The 15,056-nt window shown below is 38.5% G+C and overlaps 1 protein-coding gene across 1 annotated transcript in view; it reads right to left on the reverse strand.

The window, feature by feature from the left end:
- The window catches only part of UTRN (utrophin), a 387,328-nt gene that overhangs the window by 58,187 nt on the left and 314,085 nt on the right, over nt 1–15,056 (reverse strand). The window contains 2 exon segments of the mRNA XM_009646963.2: nt 4,680–4,754; nt 5,767–5,828. Coding sequence (XP_009645258.1) covers nt 4,680–4,754; nt 5,767–5,828 — 137 coding nt within the window.

Consider the following 15,056-nt stretch of genomic DNA (forward strand, 5'->3'; position numbering starts at 1 on the left):
AAAATAAACTGTGTTTACACAGATGAGGAAAAGCTAACCTGAGACTCGCGTGTCATTGCTGGCATGAAGCCTACCACACACAGCTTTGAGTGCATCTTTGCAGTAGCATTCTGCATCTGCTCCCATGTGCTGAATGACCACTCCTGCTGCTAACTAACAAACGGACACAAGGGTCACTTCTTTCCTTTCTGCAGTGAGGAGGCTTTCCCAAAGGAAAACTATAAACAGAAACAGCGTAATTCAGGATGGTTCAAGCAGATGTGGCTGACTGACTCAGGGGCAAGTAATGACATGCAGCTGCTAATGGCAAACTTGAGGCTGCTGTAACCCACCAGAAAATAGGCAGGCATTGCTATGGAGCTTTTCTATTAGAAAGACCTTGTGAATGACAGCAGCTCCTGTAAAAGACTGGATGGCTGAGGAAAAGTCTACATGGCTCTCACTTTTGGTCCGGTATGCCTTAAAGTTCATTCCTTAGCCTTGTGCGGTTGATATTCCTATTAGCATTCTTAAATTTTACATCACCTAGCAGAGCTCCGTAACAGAATTCGTGGTGGTTTTGTTCTCTTTTTCCCTTCCAGTACTACACTTCAGTATCTGGGGCAATATAATTTCTTGAAAATGAGCTAAAGTATGCTGCATGAGAATAAAATATTATAGTCAGGGTCTGGTGCTGCATAGCTGTCCAGTACAACTGCAACACAGAATACTCTCTCTGGCCCCATTCTGCTTCTGCTACAGTGGGCAAGTGCTCTCAGTATATCTGCCCCCCATAATCTGAGGCACAGAAGCTAAGAATTTGTTCTTTCCAACGTGTAGCCTTTCTCAGCTTCCTGCAAAACAAATATACATCGGTACATACACACATATATTAGTCTCTGCAGGAATCTACCTTCCAAAAAAACAGAACAAGATGAAACATGACTCTACTTTCCCACTACTAAAGGAGGGCAAGGGGAGTGGGAGGGAATAAGTTTCCCAGAACCATGTTTTTTTGACACATACCAAGACCAAAGACTCAGAAGAGAGATTTGGCATCAGCAAAGTTTTCCAAAGTGCATTTCTCAAATTACATACTACTGAACCTGCTTGTATAGCTCTAATAATTGTGCTACCAGTCCTCACTGCAAAGTCAAAATCTATCAGGTGCAAGCGGGACTGTGCATCCTGCTCCAGCTGTGCCCTTGGAGTTGTCATGAAAAAGGCCTTTGCAGTTATACACACACTGTGGCTGTAACAGCAATTTGTCACGTTTTACAGTTTACAATGACCTCATTTTCTAGTGATTTGTTTTGACATTTTCTTTGCCTTAGCACATAAGCCTTTCTGAAACATTTTGCATCCAAACACCTTTAAAAACCATCCTCAGTTAAAATTACAGGAAATACAATGGAAGACTGAAGTAACTCAGGCCAGAGAATGAATGGCAGGGACACAGAAGATGATTCTTTCCCTCACTTAAAAAAAAACCCCCCAAAAAGTCAAGAAAAGAATTCTAGATACGGCTTAACCACTCTCCCCTTCCTCAGAGAGGCAGTGCTAGCCCATGCTGCGTGTTGGCTCTCTCAGCCGCCATTCATGGGACAGAATCAGGCAGAGAATCATCACAGCCAAAGGGAATTTGACCTGTTCTCTGGCAAGAAATAATCAGCTAAGCAAACAATGACAAAAGGAACCGCACAGATTATACTTTTGAAGGTGCTCTTAAAATTGTGCCTGATCGTAACGAGTTCCTGTTCAGAGACAGAAAATACTTGTGGCATTCAGCTTTGCGGATAATCTGCAACGTATTTCTTAAAAAACCCACAATATCATGTTCTCACAAATTACACCTTTGCCAAATATGTGTGTGTGTAATAAAGACAAAGGTTTGGGGTTTTTTTGTTTTTTTTTTTTTTGCTGTTTTCTCCTCCCATGAGAAAGAGAGATGGAGCAAGCAAACAGCTTCATAAATAACGAGGCAGACTGGATCTATCGAGATAACAGTTTTACTCCTGGCTCCTTCAAACTGGAAGATTCTCTTTACTTCTTACAACTTCCCTCTGTCCTCCTTCCACCTCCCTCCCCTGAAACTGGAAACAATGTTCACTTTGATTGAAATGCACTTTTGAAATCTGTGAATGAGAAGAGCTAACCATTGCAGTTATTACAGAAATGGATATGTTTTGCAGTAAAAGCAAGAGCAGGAAGCATATTATTCCTCAACGCTTATTGGAAGTAATGAAAGTGAAGTTTGTTCTATACAGGTCTCTAGACAATCTGTATGCCTGTCAGAAATAGGCAGCATGATTAGCATCTATCACATGTAGTTTGTTTTTTAACTCTTCTCTGGGGAGCAGCATGCACAAGGAGAATTTTACTTTGCTTTCTGGTTTCTTGCTTTGCTTTTTGGTTTTTAGGTATATGTTGATGCATCCTTTATACCCTGAGCACTGATAAGCAGAAAGCTCATAATGCTCTTTAATCTTGCTGAGAGATGAAACTATAGCCTTGGGTGGGACCATATCACTTGTACAGAGAAGGTCTAGGCTGTGCCAAAGAAACAGAGTGTTCTTCTCAATACCATCAGACAGTCTTTCCAAGGACAGGTTCTGCTTTTTCCCAAACATAAGCCCTTGAACCCAAGATCTCAAACCTAATTTGAAGTTCTGTGAGAAGCCAGCACAGCATATGAAGAAGCGGCAAGAGGTACTCCCCAAGAGCCTGAGCTGTTGCACAGATGCACTCTAGCTTTCTGGAGTAGCTCGCTAGCATCTCAGGCACAGCTTCACTTGGTATAATTCATATCTGAAGTCCAGCCAAGAAGCTACTGCCAAGATCAGACTGCCATCTTCTAGGCTGGAAGGAAAACTAATCACCTGCAGGGTGGGGAGGGACCCCGCTTTGTGCAACTCCTTCCTTGCTTGCACCTTTAGGATGGCTTTGCCCATCTTGTGTTCCTACTCAGACTGCCATACTGTACACCCTTCAGGGCTGAAAAGTCCTTCCACAGCAAGGACTTGCAAGTTTAAACAAGAAAATTTGGTAATGTTGTACAAAATTTTTACGTCAGCTGTTGCCAAGACCTTTCAAAAGGTCTAAAATCTGTGACCTTCGTGCTCATTCACAACTCACATCTCCTTCCAAAATTGTCCAGTTTCCATTTTTTTCCTACTTCACCCTATTTTCTTTCTCATGGATGTGTGTTTTTATGTATTTTCTTTTCCATTCATAGTCCTAATAATTTTTAAAATTCATATTCTCATCATCTCCACAACAGAATTTTTCGCAGTCCTTTCTTTTTATACACCTTATTCTCCCTAGTTCTGTTTCAGCTGGTTTTCTTCCACACACCCTCTCTTCTCTACCTTCTCACAAAATCTCACTTCCTTCTAAGCTTTTTGCCCTTTCAGTTATCTTCTTTGTCTTCATGTCTTGCCTCTCTATATAATGTAAACCATTTCTGTATTATGTCAAATAATTAGTTCAATCCTATTTCTCTAAAATAAACATCGAGCAGTTACAGGCTAGCTCAGCTTCCCCACCTTTCTTTTTCGCATCCTGATTCTCAAGGACAATGCAGAAATACCAGTGACAGGATGACTCCAAGGAGTACTGTGAGTCTGCTTTGCACAGGAGACTCAGGCAAGAACCCAGAACCACAGCATGGTACTTGCTGTGTGACTCAGAGAAGTCCCAAGTCCAGAGGCCAGGACAAGATTGCCTGATACATCACTTCTGAGGCTGCTCAACTTTGAACATGGTAGGCATGCAACTTGCTGCTGAATTAAACCATAGTCGTGATGTAATATGAAACACTTTTAAAAATACCTAGCAAATACAGAGCAGAAAATTGGAGATACAAACATGAACCTTGGAAACAAAGTAGTTTAGACAGCTGAACCTACTCAGTAGACACCTATCCTTCCCTCCTGATGAAATCTACGGGCTCTTCAGAGTGGACTGTGCCTGCTTAACAAAGGGACAAATGCCAGCACAGGTCTGGGCAGAATATCCAATGTACCTATTAAATGCGTTGTTATTTCCTATCTAAATTTAAGACCCTTCCCCACATCCCCAATATATATGCACATACTATTATTGCTAATAATAGTAGAGATTTTTTGCCCTAGTAGCTTTTTGTGATCAAAACTTACAGCAATATCAACTACACAAATCTGTATCCTTTCCCCTTGCACTTCGAGCAGCCTGAAGTCCTCTTAAACGGGAATTCACAAAACAAGATATACTCTCTGAGAGGGAGGAGTATTTTCAAAGTTGTATCTAGCAGCAGTAAACATAAAAAATGGAATAGAACTCTCTAAAATATAATAAAATACCCGAGTTTATATCAAAGGTCAGGATTTTAGCTCACATCATTTCACATTGGTTTGTATTAGCTTGTATCAGGAATAGCATGCAATAGTCAAGAGGTCCAGTATTTATTTTCCTATCACTTCTCAAAGTATTCTTAGTGGGCACAGCATTTCAACTTACCTGCTGCATCCCTTTTTTCACTAATTGATTTTATTTGCAATAATGATACCTACTATTGGCAATTCTTCCTGCCATTTTGTCGGTTGACAATTTGTCAAGAATGTATCTGGTCCCTTGTTAAACATTAATGTTGTTAGACTTAAGCTGACCCTCCCTTCCCCAAGTACTGTAGAGAAACAATTTGTCTCAAAGGCCAAACTCACAGCACAGTGCTTTCTGCAGTCTTCGGATTTTGATGGCCGTACGGTAGGCGGAGAAGCGTACGTTGTTCAAGTCAGCTGAAACAGCAGAACAAAAATATGAGCAGCCCTAAAAAGAGAGTCCGTAAGTTTCCTTTACATATAAATCTTCACATTTTGGAAGAAGCCTGACATCCCTTCTCTTTTCTCTAATGAATTAACACAATATATCAGAATAAAAAAAAAAACAAAAAAAACCAACTGAGAAGTTGGGACCTCAGTCCGATCCACCTGCAGGGAAAGCCTCCTGACTCTACAATCCAGGGCCTTCAGAGACTGGCACACCAGAAATCCTGACATTATCTTGGCACATGTAATACATATACATATAATAGAGTTTTGCATACATATTATGCAGTTTCCAGACAAGTGCTCAAATACACCATGTTTCACAAATAATTTGCAACTCCAACAGACAACAGACAGGAAACAGAGGGCAGCAAAGGTCACAGTAACAGAGAAAAAAAGAGTCTTTTTAAGCCATAATTTCTATGCCATGACTTTGTAAACAGTGCTTTGAAAGGGACAGTCAGAGAGCCATAAGCTCTATTTTAGAAACCGATGGGTATAGTAACATTTTTCCTTACTTGACAGTATCTTACCCTTTCACTCCTTAGAAAGGGACATTTCACAGTAAATGTGTTAGCAGGGCACGTTGAACTAGTTGTACTGTTACATAGTCTAGCCTTTATTAATAGTGTAGTTGCTCTGATTTATTACAAAAATTAGTTCCCTGAAGACCAGCATCCTGCTTTAAAAATGCAGATAGCCTGCATCATTGGACAATCCCTTGTGGATTTAAAAGAAATAAACAAGAAACTGCATTAAAGCATAGCGACAAAGCATATTGTTCAGAATTAAAATTAATGAAAGGCAATAAGCATGAGGTGACCAAGGCAGTAGGCTTCTTGAAAAGTGTGTCTCATCGCAAAGTGGGAAATGCTCTCTTACACACAGTTCATGGCAACTCAGAAGTGGCCAGCAGACAAATGTGGGCTTTTACTTATGGAACGAACATCACGTAACGGTTTATTCTAAGAAATGCACTCACCTAAGGACTGGAACAGATCAGTCATTTTAGGATGATCCCAACAGGTTGTCTGCGTCTCATGACTACAAAGGAATGAGGCAATCAAAGTTTCAGGCAACACTCATACAGACACAATGCAAAGGACAAAAGCCCAAAGATATTCTGATTTTCTGTGTTTAAGTGGCAAGAAGTCCCTCAGCTCTTTAATGAAAGTACATGATCTGCGCCACTCAGCTCCTTGATTTTTTAATCACAAAGTAAGTTTGACAACAGCCCACCCATATTTAACAGTATTTACTTTTGATTCTAAGTGTGACTGTAACAGTTGAGCTCTGATGCCGAGGCTGGGGCACACTAATAAGGTAAAAAGGAAAAACTGCCTGCTGCTGTAGCACAATAAAAATATTTGTCAAAGCATTTTAAAGATAAAAAGCATTGAGGTTTTATTTCAGACTCCATTGCATAGCAGAACACATACAACAATTTTAAATTTCACCTGTACCGCAGTTAATGGAAAGCCTGATCACTCTTCACACCCGATCAATAGGTATCTTCATTTAGGGGTGTGTTCTACACTACCACTCTCAGAAGAGCGAGTCGATAGGCAGCATTGCTTAACCCACCGCTTAGCACTGCTGGTTCAGTTCATCAAGGTTTCAGGTATGCAGCCGTAGGGGTCAAAATGCATACTGTGTGTGGTCTACTGAAATCTCCAGTTCCCTTCTACAAGCCACATTTTACTTTCATTTCTGAATTTTAATTGCTGGAATGATTGCATATTCTTGCCTCACAAAGTATTTACAACTGAATTAGATTTGTAAGAAAATGATAGAAGTTGTGTTAAAAAGACCACAGTTCTCCCTTTAAGAGTTAATAATGAAAATGAAACGATGCTAGGTTGGCAAATCAAACAATGAGCAGAGAATACCACTTATTTCACCTTTGTTTCTATTGAAAAATTTTTGACGTGCACACCTTTTTTTCCCCACATAGGTGTACTTGGTTGTAAATAATGACTTTAAATGGCACTCTGCCCTTAAATGTAGCAGACTGTAGCTTCAGTTGCTATATACAAATGGCTGTACCTCAATGGGTGCTCAATAATGTATCGTCATTGATTTTTTTTTTATTGAGAAATCAACCAAGAAGGAACACTTTTATACTAAATGATGCAAAATAAATGGGATAAGAAGGTCCGTCCTCCAAAGGGGGGACCGTGCAGTGACAGGACAGGTACCATAAAGGGGAGGCAGGCTCAAAACAAAGTGCTTCTTTACAGTACAGATACACTAGTGGAAAGCACATGCATTGGGTCTCTGCATAGGAGATATGATCTCCACTTCACTAGTGTGACCTTTCCATCTCTGAGTCTGGTCTAGGTCTCCACAGTCAGCTTCTCTCTGTCATTAGGCTGAACTCCCCTTGCCATGGGTCTCATTTGTACATCTGGCACCATCACAACTTTGTGAGGTGTTTTTATTGGAACACAAAATATGTATTTCCTATTAATACAGTAGGCATAAATCCTCTTTTCTCCCTTTGTGATTATTCCCTAGGAGACGACTGAAAGGAGAGAAAAGTCCTGCACACGATTATGTTTAAACAAGAGAGATTTATACATGTAATCAAAAAACCACCTTATGTTAGACCTTGATTGACTCTGAAATACTATAGTAAACCCTCCCCAATTCAGAAGAACACTTAAGTATATCTTTACATCTGAACACATTTTTCTGAGGTGAAACTTTTATTTGGTTTCAGTTTGATAATAGTATCACATGAATTACATTCATGTTAAAAATTCTGAATGAGGCGGTCAAGGCTCTGACATGCTGAACTCCAAAGCTAAGGCATACCAGTATATAAATCAGTGTTCTTGCAGTTTCTAGAAAGACATATTTAAAACAGCACTATGTTTATGCTTGTCCAAAAAAAGTAATTTCAAAACCAAGTAGCTTGACAGTGATTTCCCTGGAAGGGGGACTCCAAAAAGTAATTATGAAGCCAACAACAACAAAAAAGGATGTATCTGGGTTTGGTGCTGTATCGAGGTAAAGGCAATTGGCTGTCCAGCATTCTCAAAATAATGGAATAAAAAAACCCCTACAGTACATTAGAAAGAGAACAACATATACAGCTTCAGTAAACAGGAATAGAAAATATAATGTAATGACTCGTACTGATCAACTTATTAAATAACCTCAAAACTGGTCCTGAAGCTGCCCAATATCCGCAATGTCGTGTTAAACGGGATGCCATCATTATCATGTTGAACATTTAGAATTTATTTCTGTTAACAAACCCCATTGCAACTGCCCATAGAAATGGATCCAATATGTGATCAGTTTAATAAAGCACATTTTAAGGAAATTGCTTCACCTCAACTCCTCTGACCAATTAAAAAACCCCAAAAAACCCACAAGAAAGCAAACCATAATGAACAAAACAATGACAAAAAAAGGGCCAAGACCGGTGATTTTACCATCAACATCACAAGCAAAAATTATTTCTTAGGAATTTCTGAGAAAAGGCTCTTAAAACACCTTCAAACATCTATGTCAAGAGTAAAGGTAGGGGGCACTACTGTGATAGAAGCTTTAAATATTTGTATATCTAAAAATACATTTCAGTCTATTTTAAATGCTAATATTTTAGTGCAAACACTGCGTGTAGACAACATGTAATTTAGCTGAGTCAGAATCCTGTTTACTGGCTTAGAAGAAACTATCATGTTAAAATTAGCTGTGATGGTAAAAACTTTGCCTTTGTTTCCGAGTTCACCATCTTCTGGTATTAAAAAAAAAATTTTCCATGAAGAAATCCATTTCCTACTTGTGGGGTGCTGCAAGGACCTCACCTGGGAAGCACTGCAGAAGTGCAAAGGTTTGTTAGCAGCAAACGCCTCTCTACACAAACAACAATGGATCGACAACAGAAGCCGATTTGAAATGCTTCTTGTCTTGCAGCAAATTGTTAAATTTTGCTAGGTCCAAGGAGACCTCTTCTCTTTTTTTATTTAAAAAGGAGGGAAAAAAAAGAAGATAAATGTTTGGAGAAATCTTTGCTTTCCCCCGCCTCTGGAAATATACTGATATATGCCTGTACACATCTGTAATGCTTAATTAGGACGTGGGCAGATCTAATTGCAATTCCACCTTCTAAGTAATTTATAAACCCATATGCAATAAGACCTGATATTACCAATCAAGCTTTTTCCTTAACTCAGGTTTCCAAGATTTAAGAACAAACAACGGTTTCATTACTGAAATTGTGTTCTTTAAGCACATAGCTTCTGTCGCAGTTTTATCTGAAAGACTAAAGCCTACTTTAATCATGACAACATACCATGCAATAATTCAGGCTTTTTTTTTTTTTCTATTTTGTGTGTACTTAATGTGAAGCAGAAAAAAGTGAAGAAGATATCCAAAATCTCTGTATCCTGCACTATCATCATCTCCATTTAACATAGTAAATACCCAAACAGCTAAATTTTCTCTTTACAGAAAAACATAGAACATGAAACATACACCTAATAAAATGACAGCCAGAAAATATTTTTATGTTTCTATTTCCATTTGGAAGAGAAATAAACTTGTGCAAGGCTGTGTATAGACTAATGGGTTTTTAAAACTTATCACTCAGTTCTTTTGTACACCACACATGGTAGCTACCTGCCATTACGATTATGTGAGAAACAAGGCCCCATGAGCATCATCTGGTGGAATGGGAAAAAAGTGACAGAGATTCCCTTCATCCGGGCTTGTCCATAATTACCCAAAAGTCAGTACTACCTGACAGCTGCTAAATGACTACTCAAGGTGAACGTGATTATGTCAGCCTCATCCCAAAACACCTAGCAAGAAACCATCCATAACAGCTGTGCCATCCAGATCCAGCAGAGAAGAGGAATGGGCTTAGAGTGAGTGAATCACTGACTCAACAGGGCATTCAGGTCAAAGGAGGCAGCAACTCCACTACCGCCACCAAATATATTCCATGGGTAGGCTTCATTTTCGAGACAGAAGACACAAAAGGCAGACTACACTGGACAGAGCTGAGTAAAAAAATGTGACTGTAAATTTTAAAAGAGCTATAAAAAACTGGGGGAGGGGGAGGAATCAGTCTCAACGTGACATTTCTTAATGTAAAGTTTTGTTTGATAACAATTTCATAATATGCAGGGACTTTTATGTGGACACAAATTGATTTTCATAGGAAGAAAAAAATGGGTGCGCAGATAACCTTCCTACGCTACAAATAAAACTGTCAGAAAAAGGAGTCATTTTATTAGGCGCTCCAAACAGGAGGCACGCAAGACAAAGTGCTTTCTGGTGATTTGGTTTGTAAAGCAGCTCTTTGAAATAAGATCCATCTTCCTCTGCTGTAGCTACAGTAGCTTCTGTGTTGTTGATGCAAGACTAACACAAGCAGATCAAGCACCGAGAAATGTGCTCAGAAACTTTATAGTATTGGATGGTCTGTAACAGATGAGACAGATCTGATGGAATGGGGGGAGATCTTTCTGGCTGAGATCTCGTAGCTCCTTTTTGTGCAATTTCATGACACAGCAACCTATTCTAAAATATGCACCGCAGTAGTTATAACTGCCTGTCAGTTATTGCCCAGTGAGTAAAAGCAGACTTGGATGTTCCCCTGCTTCTCTGATACCTTGCTCAGTAAACACAAACAACATACAAGACGTCAGACCTACAAGAACAAGGAAACTGATAAACAAAAGATTATACGGTTTCTTTATATTTATTTTATATGTATATGTGAAAGACATCATCCTTAGAGCAAAAGACCAGAAACTGCTAAATTGCTAATTACCAGAGCTGCTGAAACAAGGTAAGCAACTAAAGCAGTATGCCGTTCACTCACAGAAGTGCTGCAGTCATTTTCTGAAGATTTCCAGGCAAAATGATTTTACTACATCATGAAGAGAGGTCCAACTTAATTCCTCTGGAGGCCATAACTGCTGGTAAGTCCCAGAGGCAATTAGGTAGAGCTGGACGGATTGTTTTCACCAGAGACACACAACAGGAAGTCTTCAGAAAGCAACTATCTGCTAAGAATGTGAAGAAATGCCATTTTCTGCATGCTGCTATAAAACCCAGCCTGTAACCCCTAATGACAGAAAACTAAGCCTGCAGAGGAGCTAATGGAAATCTAAGTTTGGATTGATGCTGAAGTTAGACTGAAAAAAAAAAAAATTACATGATAACTTGTGAAAATACATGAGAAGTTTATCATTTTTAGTCATCTCACTGAACTTCTGAAAAGACTCAAACCAAGCATTGAACCAAGAGCAGACAAATCTACGGTCCTCCCTCTCTGTTACAATTACCATGGCAGTTCTCTCCCAGGTTGCAGTGACACTCGTGCCAAGGAGCACCTTCTCTCAAGTAGTCTACCAGCTACAGAAGAACTACTCATAGAGTGAGGTGATATTTACTCTGAGTGAAAGAGAATGACAGCTGGGCTCATTATTCAACTTGCATGTAGATGGCACTGGCTAAGAAGAACTTTTCAAGGTCTACAGGAGCTGAAGTTATGAGATTTCATTCTGCAGTGGGTGGCATAAGAAGGGATTTCTGCTACGGCAGGAATGAGCTGGTCTACAGGACAGTAACACAAGCGATCTGAACACGTTACATCTTCCCCCATGGATTAGTCAGGGAGGAATTAAAAGCATTTCGCTGACTGAGCCACAAGAGAATTCATTCAGTGTTATTTTTTTGGCTGGTATCAAAAGACTGAGTTATTCAGAGTAAGAGTCTTCCAGGTCTCTTCTGCCAAAAATTACTGACACAATTTAAGTCATGCAGTAAAACATGCATCCACGAAGAGATTATACTACAAAACAGTGTAATTAAAAAAGTTTAAATGCATTTGTGTAAATTTCACTAACTAAAAATAAACATTATAACCATAAAATATTCCAAATCTAAAAAACTACATATTAATGAAGTGCTCTAAAGCTTAAATGACAAACATTTACCTTTACAATCTGTTTCTTACCCTTTATGTTTGCTGGCAGCTTTCTAATTATAATTGGCAAGGATTATCCTTGTTAAAAATACTCCCTGGTTGTAAATAAAGAGCTGAGAAACAGTTAGCATGTCATTTAACTTATGATCTCTAGAAATAAGAGAACAGTCTGGTGAAATGAATGGAGTAAGTTGTACATCTCCAGGTGTTCAAGCTGTCCATGGAGTTGTGAAAAAAAAATTCAATTCATTCTTTTTTAGCTTTTTGTCTACAAGAAAGGAATCTAGAGACAGGTTTGTGGGCTTTTTATCATCCCTTAGCACAGACAAGGCTTATGTCTGTGTTGATAATCCCTGGCAAACACCACACCAGCCGACACTGAAGTAGTACGCCGGCACTACGTTAAGTAGCTTTCCGATCCTGTAGTCATTTTCACAAAACATTAACTGAAATCAGGATCTTTACTGATCACTAATGAATCAACAGCACTCAGAACTCTGACTTTGCTGCCCTTGCCAAATTTCAAATGGCATAACATCATCCCCACTTTATAAATATGTCATGGTGCTTTATCTAGATACTGTATATTTTCTTAAAATTTTAAGCCCATTAGAAAATACTGTTTTGTGGTGAAAAAGAATTGGCATAATGCATTGCAAGGTTAATGTATGTTAGAGGTTGGTGGAGCAATTTATATGCGGATATTTTGAAATCCCTCCAGAGAAAATGTACTACTGCATTTCTTTAACAGAAAATGAAGACCAGCACAGGAACCAGTAATTGAAGAAAGTCTCAAAAACTGAATCCAGTTTTGTCTCTTTCTGCAAATTATATTTTATTTTCCCTTCTAAGGGAAATACTTCTAAGAATGGGGTTATGGATACAGCTAGAACAAGAAAAGAGTTCAATTTCCCAGTTCCATTAATTCTCCCCCTCTTCCCCATACAGGCATAAAACATCAGGAAAGACTTCCTGAGGAGTCTTGAAAAAAGATGGAGAAGCAGAAAGCATTTTACTCCTGTCCCCCCTAAAGTTGAACATGATATAGAAGGTAATAAAATGGGATTTTTAAGATGTCAGTGATGCCAGCCTCTTTGCAGGATTGCAGAAAAGCAACCAGGTGACTATGGTGTTTGATACTGATTCATTTAATGATTACACCAAGAAATTAGTCTCCTTGTATAATGCCCTGCATGAGTTTAAACTCACTGTAACTCTTTCTGCATTAGCCTTTTGTTTCTTCTGCACAGTACGAAAATCTAACAAATCTAATAATTTATAGCATCAAAAGGTACACAGCAGAAGAACACAAATTACAGTTAAAAGAACAATGAGAAATGCCAGGATAATTATGTTTTCTGCACATTCCTTTCAGTTCATTGTGTATTCCTCAAAGATGTTTAACGATCATACATAGTGTCTCCTTTATTCTTCTGTTTCTCTTTAGAGTGTATTTATTGAAGTGCTATGTAATCTAGGCTTTATTTTTTTTCATTTTCTGTTAGAGGCCAAGCATGTCTTATTTCTGTGATTCAAATAGTTATAAGTGAACAGCAACAGAAAACTCCTTATTAAATCTCAAACCTTGCCAAACCAACCTACAAAATATGTATTCAATGGCAAGTTTGCCAAATCTTTTGTCCAAGCTTCACACTTCTATTACCAAAAGTGCATTTGCAAATACCGTGCCTGCTGTGCTGTATCCCCCTCCATACTGATCATTAGTCCTCCTCTCTTTTTATAAAGTATGAAAGACTAAGCTTTTTTTTTTTTTTTAGAACAGCATGGAGATTTTACAGATTCAGGTTTTGTTGATTGAATTTACTGCAACAGAGAAGACAGACTACGAAAATACAAAAGCTTATATCAATTGTCATTAAGAAAAAAAAAAAATCAAACAGGAGGCAAAAAGGACTAAATAAAATCACATCAACAGAGGCAAAGCCATTTGGCAAGTTCGGTTTACACAGTAAGACAACTCAAGAGGAAAAAAGAGATAGGCTAAATCATGTTTGTAGTAAACAGGGTGGGGAGAACAAACTGCCCTCCAAAGCCACCACGGTGTGCTGGCACACTAAGGACCTCTTTCTCCGAGAGGCTTCTCTCTATGCATAGAAGTGCAAGTTTCCTCTGGCATCAGGAAAGAAACAGAATAAATGCTGCTCATCTGAAAATACAGACATCTTGCATCATTTTGACATTCTCCTTGCAGATTCATTGGTACCTAAAGTGCTCTGTCTTGCCTTCTCAGCTGCAGTTCCCTGATTTTTTTTTTAAACCCCATTCTCTGTGTGCAATAAAACTGTGAAGAGTGCAGTACATTTTTAAAATACTCATCTTAACAGAGGTACAACTACATCACCATCTACAGCTATGTCATTTCTGAATATTTTACATTTCTCATTCAAGGACACTCACCAAAAGCAACCGAAATGAAGTAAAGGTATGAATTTATGGTTATCCAAGGGAGTGTATGTTCTTATTCAGAATTAAAGTAGCCTGATTTCAATTACCATTTCTTTTCCTTTCAGAATTAATTTTTAAAAATTCTAATTTTTCAGCCACCCATCATTGAATCATACTTTTATTCCCCCTCTTCTGTTTTTCTTCCTTACCCCATAAAATGAACAACTGGTACCTTAAACTTTCTCTCTGAACATACAAGTCTTGCTGTAAATACAGGAAACATAATTTCTCTTAAATGGGAGAGTTATTGAGACTCATCATAACTGTTTCTTCTACTCATGCTGTGTTTTACATCAAAAGGCGCTTTGTTCAAAGAGCTTAGTACAACTAAACAAATAAGTAAGAAAATTAACTTAATCTTTGCCTCTTTCCCAGAATTTCTTTCTGTATAAACAACCACCATTACATCCTGACTGTTACATCCACCATACATTGATTGTTCCCTCGAATTGTATTACAAAAGCTCATTTAATCACTCCAATCAAATAAGCTTTCTTGTCAGCATCATTTTCCTCTCTTTAAACTACATCTGAAATTAGGGAATACACGAAGATTTAAAAGAATATTTGAAGCTAAGAGTACTCTCCAGCCTGATCATGCCAAAGCAAGTAAGATCAGAATCAGCTCGTCTGCTTTATTTTCCACAGCTTTGTGTTTTGTCTAGCTGCTGCTGCCAATACTGAAGTTTAGATCAGCAAGCAGTAAGAAATGAAGGAACCTGCCAATGTCAGCCTGCTTGTCAGGCTGTGGAGCTACCGAAATTCCATATTCCTCCTCAAACTTTTTAAAATAAATAAATCCTTCTGGTTACATGTAACATTATTCTTCTCTTTCAAGACACAAGAATCAAGACG

The sequence above is a fragment of the Egretta garzetta genome, unplaced genomic scaffold (assembly GCF_000687185.1).
Source record: "Egretta garzetta isolate BGI_Z169 unplaced genomic scaffold, ASM68718v1 scaffold139, whole genome shotgun sequence".
In the NCBI taxonomy this organism is placed as follows: domain Eukaryota; kingdom Metazoa; phylum Chordata; class Aves; order Pelecaniformes; family Ardeidae; genus Egretta; species Egretta garzetta.